This window comes from Hesperophylax consimilis, chromosome 11 (genome assembly GCF_061612785.1).
Source record: "Hesperophylax consimilis isolate HC1 chromosome 11, BYU_Hcon_1.0, whole genome shotgun sequence".
In the NCBI taxonomy this organism is placed as follows: domain Eukaryota; kingdom Metazoa; phylum Arthropoda; class Insecta; order Trichoptera; family Limnephilidae; genus Hesperophylax; species Hesperophylax consimilis.
Genome location: NC_142846.1, coordinates 16,156,279 through 16,171,695, shown reverse-complemented (window position 1 = coordinate 16,171,695; position 15,417 = coordinate 16,156,279). Strand labels below are relative to the sequence as shown.

Below are 15,417 nucleotides of genomic sequence, written 5' to 3'. Positions count from 1 at the left end.
TTATTTCGAAAAAGTTGAAAATTGTATAAAACGTTTTTCAACTATAAAATTAGCGGTAAGCTTCAGATTTTATTTTTTCTAGACTTTTTCGCTCATCTGGAATAGACTTCCCTCAGCTCTTACTAATCTCCAGAATTTGGCTGAATTTCAAAGGGCTTTAAAAACAAAAAAGGGATGGTCCGATGCTCTGTAGGGAACCCGCTTGCACAGCGCGGGTGTAATTTGTGCACACTAAAGTTTAAGTTTAGACTTACGGAATTCAATACTTCGTTTGTGTGAAAACACTATGAATCAATACATGATTATTACTTCAATGGTGAAAGCCAGAGATGAAAATAATTTAAAAAATCTTACAATTCATAAATCTTAACTTCTTTTCAATATTTTATAATAAGCCATATTATAAAACTACCGGTGATTGTTTGGTTTCGGTTGCCTCCTTATTGTACATTATTAAAATGTCTGCTCAAAAGATTATCATTTCTGAGCACAAACTGCCTCCTGTTTCATATCGTGTTTTAGTTTTGATGTTCTTGTTTTGTCCTGTCCTGCTGTTATTGTTATTCTAAGTTTTGTCATCACTTTGTATGGACAGTATATTTAGTGTTATAATATTGGTTATATTATTATAATCTGTATTGGGTAATGCACACTGCAGGAATAATTTTAAGAATATGACACGTATTTAAGTTTGTAAAAGTTCAGCTCACTTAAAGTGAAATGACACTAAAATGCCATGTTATTATTATTGATGAAATTACTAACTTCCAGAGGTATTCATCTAGAAACATCCTAGGTTTTAGTAATACGTTTATCAAAAATTATTGAAATAAACATTACGGAATGATTAATTTTCTAGGCCTGCCAGGGAAAATTCGACCGTAGGTCCGTCCATTACGCGGGGCCGCTCGCCGAATATTTTTTGACATGACTTCTTTACTTATGTAGCTATGTTTGCTACTTTATTTTAGAGATGTTCTAGGGAAAATCTGTTCTGTACACCATGGCCGCATGTCGCATATTTTTTTCACTCACGTCGTTAAAATTCCGAATTTATTTTAGGGTATTGTTCCAACTTGACGGAATTATAATTTTAAGTACTCGTGTCAACTCTTCCAAATCACACAAAATTTATGACATCTAAAATAAATGTAAAAATACTTTTACTTTATGGAAAAGTTGGAGAATTCTAGATCCATTTAAACAACATTTTGATTCTAAATTAGAGACTTTCACCAGGGTGATACAGAGAGTATCTGTCACTCTTGAACACTTCGCAAAAACATTACATATTATGTGTGTTTCGAACTTACCACCTCTGGATTCAGAGAAAATCAAAATCAAAATCACTCAGTCATGTATATCGTCAAAGGAAACAAATATACCAAAAAACGTGACCAAGTTTCAGTACCTTACCGAGGAAATATTTATGAAAAGTAGGTCCATCCGTTTTCTTCCCCCAGTTGGCAGCGGCAATTCGGCGAGTCGGAAAATTTAAAACTTGACAAATGAGCACAAAACAATTTGTGTGCGCCAACTCATAAATAAATAGCGCCATAAATAAATCAGCCTTCACGTCAGTGACATGGCATCGACCTAAGTCCTCTGACAAATATCGTGTAATACGTCAAACATTCATGTTTATGGGGCGCCGTAGACCGGCGGACACAAATCTATTTGTTAAAAAAAACATTTAGGCTTCAACGGCACTTAGTAAACATCAATTTGTTGCATTTAATTTTTTGGGATTTTTGTTGAGTTTTCCTGGATAAAAAATAGCATTAATAAATTTCTGACGCTAAGAATTTTTTTCCTAAGCACCATAATTCTTTCGTGGCAGTAGGTATATTTTGGGCATAAGGAAGGATTAAAAATAAATGAAACAACTTCGACTTGTATGACGTTCATGTAATTTTCCAGACGAAATAACTGTTATGATTTCTGTGAAACATTAATGAATTATCTGAATCATTTTTTTTAATTAAGAAACTACAGTTTTATAGAGAACTAAGCTAAAGCACCCAGCGTTGCCCGAGCTTTATTTTTCTTTAAGGGGTAGGACAATGGAATAGGGTAGTTTTTCTAGAAGAAAAAATCCATATATAGTGACCTCTATCTTATTTTGAAGGTTGAGAGACCAAAATTTCGTCAATCTCTGAATAAATCTTTCTATTTTCATTAAAATTTGTGATTGTCACTGATTTTCTTTTAACTACTGGGTTAAAAAAACGTGTCTGAACAAAAAAATTCGTATCCACCCGATGTGTCTGCACACCAGCTGCGTGGCGGGCTGTTTTAGGAGAGGCCGGTTGAGGGAGACCCTTTCATCTCTCCAGCCGGACTCTCTCGAACCATCGCCTTGCATCCCAGTAGGAGGGATAGATTTATACGTTTGTCACTGCTGTACACACTGAACCTCAGATTCCTATACCTTTTTCTGTCTCAGAACCTCCTCCATCTCGTTTCCACAAAATACCCTCACAGAGCATCCCCAAAGACGACACTTCTGTGACACATTCTGTAAAGAGCTAATGTAAAATAAAAAATTATAAGGTTATGTTATTATGCATTAAATTATCCATGTCAATATTCACTTACTAAATAATTTTGAAGAAAAAAATTCGAAAAATCAGCTTCAAAAAGTAACATTAGATCCATGTTTCGATGTTCACTTTGGCAAAACGCAACATAAAAAATTGTGTTCACATTATTATTTCATATGAGTTAAAATAGATCATATAATTTCATTATGATATAAATAGGGATAAAATGCTCGCTTTGCCTTCATCTTCTACATTAATCCTTGAATTGTAAAATTTTAAAACAAAATAAAATACTGATTTTATTTTATCTGGCATTTTCATAATATTGTGTAAACAAAAACCTATTTAACAACCACTCTGTAAATTACCATCTCAACACAGGCGTTACACACCTAGTGAAATGGGCAATACGTCACTATTGTAATCAAATGTAATATTCAAAGAATGAAATAAAAAATAAATAATAAATAAAATAAAAATGTAGTTATACTCGTAAATACGACAAAAGAGAAATGACTAATTGCATGAAACACACGACGAGTCACTTAGGTTAAGATTTGTTTATGTTATAAAGCAAACACAATGTATGTTAAATGAAATTATGTTTACTAAATCTTTTGGTGCCAATCTTGGCGGTTCCCGCCTATCAAATTTCAGAAGTTCCTTTCTGATCAACAGACCATATCGTTTAAATTGTAAATAAAATGTCAAAACTTATGTCAATTTTTTATTGAAATATTAAAATTAGGGTTAACACAATATTTACAGGATTTGCCTACAATCTTAAATCTAACACTACAACGTTATTTTAATATGATAGATGATCAAATAATTTTAACTGTTTTGACACAAAAATCACTAGCCCGACAAATTTGCACATTTTCCTTTGGGTAGATGTTGCACAATCACCAAAAATGATTCAAACGGTTTTCAAAAAACGAGTATGATTATCATTATTCCCAAATAAAACATGTTTTCAAATCATAGAAGAGTAAATACAACAATGTACATTGCGGTTCTATTAAAAGGAGTCGTAATAATAATTTTATTTCAAATAATTACTAAACATCACGATTCTTATAATCACACTCCGCAATTTTCTTAATCAATCTCTCGTATATCGTATTTTGGTCCATATTATACGTCCTTAATTAGTGAAAGGATGTGCAGAACAATGATTAAAATTTTTTTTTGTGAAACCAGTGAAACTATTGCCAAAATTACTAGTTGTAAAATTAATTTAACCTTGGATTATTACCGCATGCAATAATGAACACCATTATCTACCATCTAGCATTATATATTCTTTGGAAAACTAGCATGGAGTCCTAATTATCCAGAGCTAGGGGATCTATTATATCCCCAAAGAGGGGAATTTTGAGGTTGAAGGAATAAGAGGAATGAGATTGCGAAGGAAATGGTTGGGATGTTCCTGGCTATGCTGATCTTGTCCTTAAACTAAATACATTGTGAACAAAATTTCCATTCAGAATAGTATTCTCTCACAAGGGTCAAAGTGAAAGTGTTTTTCGTACTGGAAGTATTTATCCTAATTTTCATTCTGAATAATATCCTCTCACGGGGGTGATAGTGAAATTATTTATTATACTGGAAGTATTTATCGTAATTTCTATTCTGAATGGTATCCCCTCCAAAAGGTGATAGTGAAAGTGTATTTCGTACTGGAAGTATTTATGGTAATTTAAATTATGAATAGTATCTTCTCACACGGGTGACAGTGAAAATCTTTGGTTGGAAAACATATCAATTGACCGTTGCTTATTTTAGCTTGCAATAAATTGATGAATTTACAAAAGAACCACACTTATTAAAGTATTGACGCAGATGAATCTTACAGTGAAATGATTTATAAATTTATATAGCAATTAAATGATTTAATAGTTCAAATAACAAGGGAACATAGTTCATATTATTTAATTACAGTATCCGGAAAATATTGGTTAGTGACGGTTACAATTTTAATCTATTTCTACTTTACAGTTTTATCAATATTTGTCCTTAATAATACTCTTATTTATAATATACTTAATATATAAGCGGTATTTTCAAAGTCAATTTTACGACTGATACTATGCTGAAGTTGACAGAATGAAATATGGTTTAATATACAAATGCTTTCTAACTTTTTAAAATATTAACTTTTTTTTTTGAAAAATCGCATTTATATGAAATTGAGGTATTTACAAGTAATGATTTAGAAAAGTTTCTTAAGACATATTATATTACTTTATTGAACTATAATAACATGATTTTGTGAGTCATGTTCACACACAATCTAAAATATTATTGTATGGAAAACTTTTATCTACTAAAAGTAAAATAAAAAAATGCAAGGAGACAATTAAATAAAAATAATAATTACTGAGATTTTTTCTTTTGCATTTATAGTTTTATATTTTTAAAGGGCTGATATTATACAATGATTATATTAATACAAGTTTTTTTTAATAAAATCGTAAAATACTGCTTTTCTACACATTTCGATCTCCATTGGTTGAGAACATTTTTATTTTTATGTAGGGTTATTCGTGGTGAAGTCGTCGATAGCTCCGTATACTGCCTCTGAATCACCGCATTGCTGGTCCGCGAAACCTGCCTTTGGTACCACTGTCAACTGTTCTAAATCTCCCTGTAAAGCAAACAATACAAATTTGTTTCAATCACTAGAAATATTACGTGCACTACACATGAAAAAACAAATATGACTCTTCAAGTAATTACATAATAAAGACATGCTATACTAATATAATAATCGTATCATCTAATCGATACGTATGATACGTATTTTACGGTAACCGGATAAATCATCACATCTTTAAAAAGTTATATAAAGTCATGGAAAGTGATGAAAAAAAAATTTATTAACTGGGTTATGTAGGTTAGGTTAGGTTAAAAAAAAAAATTTTCATCATTTCTAATGACTTTATATCACTTTTTAAAAGTGTGTTGAATTGTCACTGTGTTGAGTTATTATGAAACCGTATTTTACATAGCTTAAAATTAAAAAAAAATAAATCTCAGTTACTGAAGAAACGGTTTACTAAAACTTCTTTTAAGATTATATTTCAAAGATCTGTGTAATTAGTTATTTCCGTAAAACTAAATTTGTTTTATAAAATCTCATAAAATTAAAATTATACCTAAGTAAATATTTAATATTATAGGTATATACGTAAAAAAAAAATTACTGTGAGTAATGTGGGTAAATTTTGACACATTACCGCAGACGTGATTAAAATGTACCGATAATCTTATATTATAGAAATTACGACGGAATAAAAAAATTACTATGTAGTGTTCTTTTTAAAAAAATAACTACCAATAGGTTTTCGAACAGAACTGTTGTGTATTTTTGTAATCGCAAATTTTAAAGCATTTCAAACTTTTTTATACATAATAAATTGAAAAGAACTAATTTTTGTCAAAAAAGTGCAAATGAAGCTTATTCATTACAGCTTCATTACGTTCACGTCTTGGAGGAGCTTAAATACATCCTATATCATCCCTTTCCTGTTCCCTTTTTTAGCTACAGTAAAACAACATCAGCTCTGACATCTAATTCATTATATCTATGAATTGGACATACCTTTAGATTGAATTTGAGTCAATATCCCATTTTCAAATAAATTTAAAAAAAAACAATTCTTATTCATTGTGAGTTGTAAAATTAGTTTGATTTTGATTTACGTAGTTACTTTACATTGATACGTACTTATTTTTATGTCATATATTAAAATTAATGTTTTATTTGCGTAAGTCCTTTTCGCATGAGTATATTTCTCGGGTTCATGCCTTCAATTCGTATTTATTATAGTAATTTAAATAGACTTATAGCACTAATTTTTTTTTCATTGCATAAATAAAGCATGATAAAATACATGTAATGCGTAGGGAACAAGCGCAATATTCTAGAGAAACAAAGAATGATTTGAACTTTAGTTACCCACTTAATAGATAAGAATCGATCGACTAAGATGGTTATTCCAAAGACACTGTATTATTTTGATAGCAGTATATTGAATCAATTATATACCATTAGTGCCACCTGTGAAGTTTAGGTTTTATAAATTATGAAAGGTTCTCACCCCTGCTAGTTATTTGTTGTTAAGTCGCGTCGGCAAGAACAATTCCTGTATTGCTGCCTGTTGAATTTTTGAATTATTTCCTTAAAAACGCTCTCTTGCCACTAAACAATCAAAGGTTTCACCTTTCCTAAAGAAACACAGGAACCAGCCTGTATCTAGTGTATTTTACATGTGAAAAAGTGTCTATTCATTGTGAATAAGGTGATTCAGATTATACTCAAACAACGGAGTTTAATTTAAAAGGACCCTACAACTTAAAACAGACCCGTTAAAAACTTCTTATTTATTTCCTATGTAGTGGGGAGTGATAACAGTGAAATTATTTAAGAAATTGAATTGCAACTTGACGTAAATAACCGATTTGAAATGAGTAACATGAAAATGTTTAAAAACAAGTGAATGAACATACTATCACTTATTAATTAGTCAGCAATAATCCTTCAAAAGTCACTTCTTACTGTATTTTTTAAAGAACATAAAATATAAAGAGGTAAAAAACTTGTAATTAAATTAGTCTATGGCATCGGATGATAAAGTGAACCGAATGTGTACTCGAGACGGGTCATGTCAGGTGTCGGAATAATATTCCTCTGTTTGTCGAAAAGCGTGAGGCTATCGATGAAGAAAGAAATTTGTGCAATTACAGGTATTTATGGAATCCCTCCCCCTTTTTCTGATCCCCTGGGCCAAGGCTGTGGGCATTATCATAAATTAGAAGTTGCTACCCATGTTTGATATCCTCTTGAGACCTTCTACTTAACGAGGCATGGCCTTATTTTTTGGGGCTTTCATTTTAAGGGTGGTTAAGGAGGAATTAGTAATAAGTAAAAAAAAATAACAATTTTTAGAAAGTCAAAATTTACTCGTGCAAATATCTAAAAGTAAATCTAATATAATTTACATAAAGTAATCAAGTGAGTATTGTCAGTGATATAAAATATTTATAGATAAAGAAAACATGTAAAATAGAGTGCATACAATAGCACTCTAGAATGTATAGTTAAGAATTTGATGTGATATTTTTAAATTGAAAAATGTAAGGCCAAAACAATTCCTTCGAGAAACTGCTAACTTAAGCAATTTGAGCACCATATGTATATTGTATATATGAAATACTAAGTGCATTATCTAACATATTCGCTCACAAACCTGTAGTACGTTGTCAAGTAGAACTAATTTGCTGTCTAGAACACGGTTCTAGTAACATTATGGGACCGTAGCTGATTTAATTAGATTAAACCTTGTTTTCTAAAGGACATATTGCACTAACCAGGTGACTTCTAATAAGCTTTCAGAATAGTGGAATTTTGCATGATGATTCTCCGTTTCTAGCCTGGTTTTTAAAATAAAATATTATCTACCTTAAATTTGAATGGATGAGAGTGATTGGTTTAGTAATTATTAATAGTTACTCATTCAATAGTTTCGTTTTGTTAAAAGTGTCTCCGGAGCGTTTGAAATTTAATCAAACTCGATAAAAAAAACACAAAAAATAAGAAATTAACCAAAACTCTTGTTTTTTATTGTACATCCGAATTACTACTAAACACATACAATGAAAAATTTGTAACTTGTGACTATTGATCAAAACCAGGGCGAAGCATTCATACAGCTGAGAAAATAAGGTCTACACTCTTACTTTTTCTTTTTTTTAAACTTACTGACCGGTTTTAAAGTCACTATAAATTTCACTTCCTTGACTAACACGTAAAATGAAAAGCAGCAACTAACTCACACTTTCAAAATGATGCATTTTAATTTTATTTCTTTGATGAATTCAGAGGTTAAAGAGGTGACTGCAAACTTGATGATTGAAAATTATAAGGATACATTGAAAACGGAAAGACAGCCAAATACTAAAATCTTTTCACTACTTCATCATAATTAAAAATACAAAGCCTTGGAATAAAAATAAATTGTGACAACTTGGACAAAACTGGTGTCAAAATGGCAATTCTTAGAATTTTATAAATGAAAATTTAGGTTAGACCAATAGGTTTTAATCATTATTCAAATGGGTAATAATTCAATAAAAATTATAAGAGTATTAAAATACACTTTTTTTAATATTCAGTCAACATGATATTTAAAAACTCGACGCGTAGTCAATACATGTATGTAATTAATAAGATTTGATCCAAAACTAATCCGGATGAGCGTAACACGATTCGCACAACTAATAATAATGCTGTTACTTAATAATTAATAATTATGATCCTTGTTGAAACCATTAAGCATAATACGTAAGGAGTTTTAAGCATAAAATGTAATTATATTAAATAATAATATGTTATACTATGTATGCGCAATAAACAATGATATATAAGTAAAACTAATGTATTTAAGCGTATTACAGGGTGTCCATAAAATGTCCCAGTTTCAACGATATATCATAACAGTATAATTTAGACTATTTACAACGAATCGGAGGTACTAACCTAGTTTTTCTTACAAATATTCAATATGTGCAACTTTAGTTATATGCCACATATCCAACCTAATGTCCAATTATTCCACACTGTATTTAAAACTTTTTTAACACTTTGGTTAACAAGTTCGGAGTAATGGAAGCAATAGCCTTTTCAATTATGTGTCTTAACTCTAGCAAATCATTAGGTAGCGGCGGAACGTATACACGATTTTTTTTATAAAGCACCAAAAGAAAAAAAACGCATTGCGTTATGTCAGGTGAACGTGGAGGCCAGCGGGAAAGAGATCTAAAATCTCGACCATTACAAAAAATCGATCGGTCAGGGACTTTGACGATCAACTACCCTCGCACAAAGAGATTCCAATGGGGAGGGGCTCCATGCTGTTGCCATATGTAGTTTACAGGTTCACACTCTACTAATTAGGGAAAAGCCATTCTTTTAACATATCCAGATGAACCACCTCGGTTCCAGTAGCTTCAGCGAAAAAAATGGTCCGTTTACTAGACGTCGGGATACAGCGCAGAAAATATTAAATTTTGGGGAGACTCTTTGGTGTTCTACAAATTAAAGATGGTTTAACCCCTAGATATGAATATTATGGGTAAATACATGGGTAAATAAATACCTTCCTAGTTAGATGAAAAGTTGACTCATCACTGAGCAACACACGATCGAGAAAGTCATCTTCCCGCTCCAACACATGACTTGCAAAGTTAACACTTACACCATAGTCATCTGGCTTTAAAGCATGTACCAACTGTTACCGGTAAAACCTTCTTTGGTAACTGAAGTTCAAACCATGCTCTGCTAACAGATTTCTCAGGACTACGCAGGTAGTACACGGTCAACATCCTGTTCAGACACTTTTGGTCGTCCCGTGATTTTCCTTTTACAAATAGATCTTGTCGTTTCAAATTGCCCATGCCATCGGCGGATGTTTTTGCCTCATGGGAGATGACAATTAAACTTTAAACGAAACGCAAGTTGCACTGAAACGATGGATTCACTCTTCACTCTTAGCAGAACACAACACGCTTTGTGTCGCTGCAAGCGAGAAAACAACTAAAAATTATTTGCGCATGCGCTTATCTAAAACTTTAGGTTAGTTCACTTTCAATTTAGTTTATGATTTGTTGTAAATATTCTAAATTAAACTGATATAATATATCATTGAAACTGGGACACTCTTTTACAGACACACGGTATGATATTTAAGCATAATATGTTATGATATTTAAGCATAATATATAATTATATTTAAGCACAATATGTTATGATATTTAATCATAATATATAATGATATTTAAGCATAATATATAATGATATTTCAGCAAAACGTCTAGTGTTATTTAAGTATGGTATGAATCAATTTAGCATAATATGCAATGATGTTTATGCATGATATTTAATGTGTTTTAAGCATAATATGTAATGATATTCAAGCATAATGTGTTATGATATTTAAGCATAATATATAATTATATTTAAACACAATATGTTATGATATTTAATCATAATATATAATAATATTTAAGCATAATATATAATGATATTTCAGCAAAACGTCTAGTGTTATTTAAGTATGGTATGAATCAATTTAGCATAATATGCAATGATGTTTATGCATGATTTTTGTTATTTGTTTTTGGGGTATTATGCCGTGTTGCGCTAACTCCTTCTTTAGCCAACGTTTCGGGCAGCATTGCAGTGTCCATCATCAGGGCAGATGTCTTATTTGAGGTTGTGTTAAAATGTGAGCTTAAGTATGAGGTTGTGATACCGTGTTGCCAGCTCCAACCCTCTGAGCTAACATTAACGTATCATTTTTTTTTTTTTATTTTTTTTTTTTTTGTTTAAAGTGGTTTTCTTTGTTTAGCTCTGGTGTATCCGTCAATTACCGGATACCAAGAACTATTTAGCTTAGCTCCATCGTCTCTATTAATGTTTACGGGATTTTTATGAATTTCAATGGCCTCCGTAATCAGCCGTGCTCTATAAGTTTTCGGTCTCCCCAGGATTTCAGGAACAAATCCAAAGTAATGCCCGGTGTCAATCAAATGCTCGGCAATTGCCGATTTGTCAGGGTGGCCGAGTTTACAAGCTCTGAAGTGTTCTGAAATTCTTTTTGAGATAGTCCGCTCTGTCTGGCCTACATAGACATTGTCACACCCGGAACAGCTGAGTTTATACACTCCATCTGTTTCCAGAGGAAACTTAGTCTTTGCAGACCTCAGTAAGTCCTGTATCTTTGTTGTTGTTCCGAAGACAGTCTTGATATTTTCCTTTCTCAAAAGCCTGGCAATTTTGTCTGTCACATTGTGCACATAAGGCAGGAAGGCACAGCCTTTCGACTCTTGTTCAACTCTGTCTTCGTTTGGTGCAGATTTGGCTCTTATGATTTGCCTTGTCTGACTTTCTGGGTAGCCGTTACGCTCCAGTGCATCGGTCAGCTTCGTAAGTTCCGCTCCGATTTTATGTTCTTCGCATATTCTGGTCGCTCGGGTCACCAATGTATGGATAAGTCCTCTCTTCTGCGCTGGGTGGTGGTGCGAATCAGCGTGTAAGTACCGATTCGTATGGGTTGGTTTCCTATATACAGTATGCCCTAGGCTACCATCGTGTTTCCGCATCACCTCCACATCTAGAAAGGGCAGGATTTTATCTTCGTTTTCCAGTTCCATTGTGAATTTAATTTTGCTGTGGAGAGAATTAAGATGGTCCAGGAATTCGTTTAGTTTCTCCGTTCCGTGAGGCCAAATGGCGAAGACATCGTCAACGTAGCGCCACCATACTTTAGGGACAGCCGAAGCTGTGTCGAGTGCCACTTCTTCAAACTTCTCCATAAAAAAGTTGGCTAGTACTGGCGATAACGGACTGCCCATCGCAACTCCCTCCAATTGCTCAAATAGTTCACCCTGAAACGCAAAGTATCCCGTTTTGAGGCAGTGTTCAAAAAGTTTGCAAATGTCTTCCTCATATATCTCCCTGAGCATTGTCATGGAGTCTTCTAGAGGCACATTTGTGAAAAGTGACACGACGTCAAAGCTGACCAGAATATCTCCTTCCTCAGTCTTAACTTTCTTGAGCTTACTTATCACAGATCTGTTGAATCCTTAATCCACGATTCAGTTTTACCAGTTTGCATCTGCAGTAATCTTGAGAGGTATTGGGAAAGTTTGTATGTAGGAGCGCCAATAGCGCTGACAATCGGTCTCATTGGGATTTCCTTTTTATGTATTTTTGGGAGACCATACAGGGCAGGAGTTCTAGAGGCTTTTACAAAAAGCTTAGACCAATCCTCTTTCCTGATGCTAGAAGCTTTCACTAGTTCCCTTGTCTTTATGTCAATCTTGTTGGTGGGGTTGTTTTTAATCTTCTTATAGGTGCCTGAATCGCACAAGAGGTCTTCCATCTTCTTTGTGTAGTCTGCCGTATTAATCACGACAGTGGCATTTCCTTTATCGGCTGGCAGAACCAAGATTTCCTCATTGGCGCGTAATTCTTTTAGGGCCATAAACTCTCCTTTCGTGATATTGGGGCGGGGTATTTCAGCCCTTTTCAAAATATGGCAAGTCTCTTGCCGGATGTCCTCTGCTTGCACCTCTGACATTTTGTGTACTTTCATCATTGTATGTAGTGCAGTCTCTACACCACATACAATGGATTCCACAGGTATCTTTTTGGGGGCCACTGCAAAATTCATCCCCTTTGCCAGTACAGAAGTTGCGTCTGGGCTCAACGAAAGGGTCGAAATGTTGATGACAACTTTATTTTGATCGAGTTGTTTTCGATCACCTTTTTTGTCTCGGTTGAGCCTTTCAAACTTTTGTTTCTGTCTCGCATCTGTTGACTGCTTAGATCTTACTGCTTGTTGGTAAGTCATGTTGTCAACTTTTCTCCAGTCTTCTTCGGTAAGGGTTGCACTTAGGTGCAGATGTAGAGCGAAAAGGTCCCGAGATACCACTAGGCAACACGGTATCACAACCTCATACTTAAGCTTACATTTTAACACAACCTCAAATAAGACATCTGCCCTGATGATGGACACTGCAATGCTGCCCGAAACGTTGGCTAAAGAAGGAGTTAGCGCAACACGGCATAATACCCCAAAAACAAATAACAAAAATACTTTTGGCCGTGAAAATCTTAAATCATATTTTATGCATGATATTTAATGTGTTTTAAGCATAATATGTAATGATATTCAAGCATAATATGCAATGATGTTTATGCATGATATTTGAGCATAATATAAAATTATATTTAAGCAAGTGTTATAATATTTAAACAAATTATATAAAATTATTTAAGCATAATATATAATGATTTTTTAGCAAAACGTCTAGTGTTATTTAAGTATGGTATGAATCAATTTAGCATAATATGCAATGATGTTTATGCATGATATTTAATGTGTTTTAAGCATTATATGTAATGATATTCAAGCATAATATGCAATGATGTTTATGCATGATATTTAATGTGTTTTAAACATAATATGTAATGATATTCATGCATAATATGCAATGATGTTTATACACGATATTTAATGATTTTTAAGCATAAAATGTAATGATATTCAAGCTTAATATTCAGAGATATTTAAGCATGATATGTAATAATATTTACGTACCGAAAATAGATACCCAATGATCAGATCAGCATCCTTGGGGGTGTCCAGCGAGTTGCGTTGTAGCACATCCGTCCTCAGCCAGCGGCAGTCCACGTAGCTTCTTACCGTGCTGTCTCCGTGAACACTGTTAACAAAAGTAATGTTTTTAGAACACTTTAGAAAAATCAAGGAATGTTATAATTATTTTGGGATTTTCGTAGCAGAAAATATTTGCAATTCACCCTAAAAAGAGGGCTTTGTGTAAAAAAAAGTATTAATTTTGTCGATTTCCCTTAATACGGAAATTCCAAGAGCTCTTGGTTTCAGCTTAATTACGACAATAATGTGGTGGGGGATGGTAAAAGATGCATTAATGTTTCATTTTTTCTCAGTCAAAGATTAGTTTGAAAGTTGGGAAATACGCAACAATTATTAGAATAACCCAAACTAAACCATAAAAACCTATTTTATGCAGGTTTACTTAATCCTCCAAACTAAATAGTTTTCTACATGCGATATTTTAGTTGAAATCAAGTGTTTTTTAGTTTTTTTTTTAAACAACTCTATTTTAAAATAATACTGCTTTACATTTCATAAACACAAAACACAAGAAATTAGCAATAACACTATATCTCGGGGTAAAAAACATATCCAACATTCAACTACACATACAACATTTGGGCAAGAGACCCACCTATATTATGGTACTAAACTCCACAACAAAATCCCACTCTCATACAAAAATCACAAAGTATTTTAACATTAAAATATCAAATAAAAAAAATGGATTTAAAACATAATAGGAAGATCAGAAATAGATAATATACCGACACCAAATACAGACTGAAACGAAAACCAATCAACTAAACAAAAAACGCCGTGATATATCTATAATTATTTCAGAAAAAAACACGAATTAATATATTTATAATTACTTTATATTATCCATACCACTAATTTTTTAAAACGTGTTATTGAAATCCTCAGCACGGGAGATCCCAGGGAGGATATCATTATATTAGTTACAAAATCTCAACAAAATGAAAGGAAGAGTTTGCCCGCATCAGCAAATTCACAAATTAATTTCTCCTGTTTCATTGTAGAGATTTACCCGGACTTCCTACTGTTGGACAACTGGTATTCATTTTTAATGTCTTTGTGCTTTACGCAATTCGGACAGTGTCATATTAATATTAAATGCCACCACAACAAAGATCTCGGGTTGAGGAAAGGCTGAATTCATCGCCTGGTGGTTTTGGACTTTGTGGAGTTTTTGATTATCCTACCTGTGCCACCCCTTCTACCAAGCAAAGCTACTATCAGCGCCTCTAGCGGTAGATATTTAACCAATTAAAAAAAAAATCCACCACCACATAAATGTTACTTTTAACAATGGTTTTTTCTTGTTGTATGCCGAATTGTGACGGAAAGCATCAAAAGATCAAAATGTTAACTATTTTGAAATTAAACATATAATTTTTAATCATAATTTTCATATTTGGCTGTTAAATACGATAATACCAACTTGTGTAAATAAATAAACTTAATAATAACTAATATTTATTGTTTTGGTGTTTAATTCGTAGAACTCCATTTAATTTTTTTAAATTACTTAATTTAAAATAAATCAAATTGAAAATTCAAATTAAAAAAAAAACTGTAAAAATAACAGAAATACTTGCAGAACTTTATTAAAATGATTTATTTTAAATTTATAAAAAAAA

At 32.5% G+C, this 15,417-nt stretch overlaps 1 protein-coding gene across 1 annotated transcript in view; it reads right to left on the bottom strand.

The window, feature by feature from the left end:
• Positions 1 to 4,759: 4,759 nt before the first annotated feature.
• Positions 4,760 to 15,417, bottom strand: part of LOC149419857 (uncharacterized) — a 297,070-nt gene continuing 286,412 nt past the window's right edge. Inside the window, exons 8-9 of the mRNA XM_089637341.1 lie at positions 13,715 to 13,838; positions 4,760 to 5,193 (exon numbers count right to left, since the gene is read on the bottom strand). Coding sequence (XP_089493467.1) covers positions 5,077 to 5,193; positions 13,715 to 13,838 — 241 coding nt within the window. The 3' untranslated portion in view covers positions 4,760 to 5,076. The remainder of the gene's footprint in view (positions 5,194 to 13,714; positions 13,839 to 15,417) is intronic.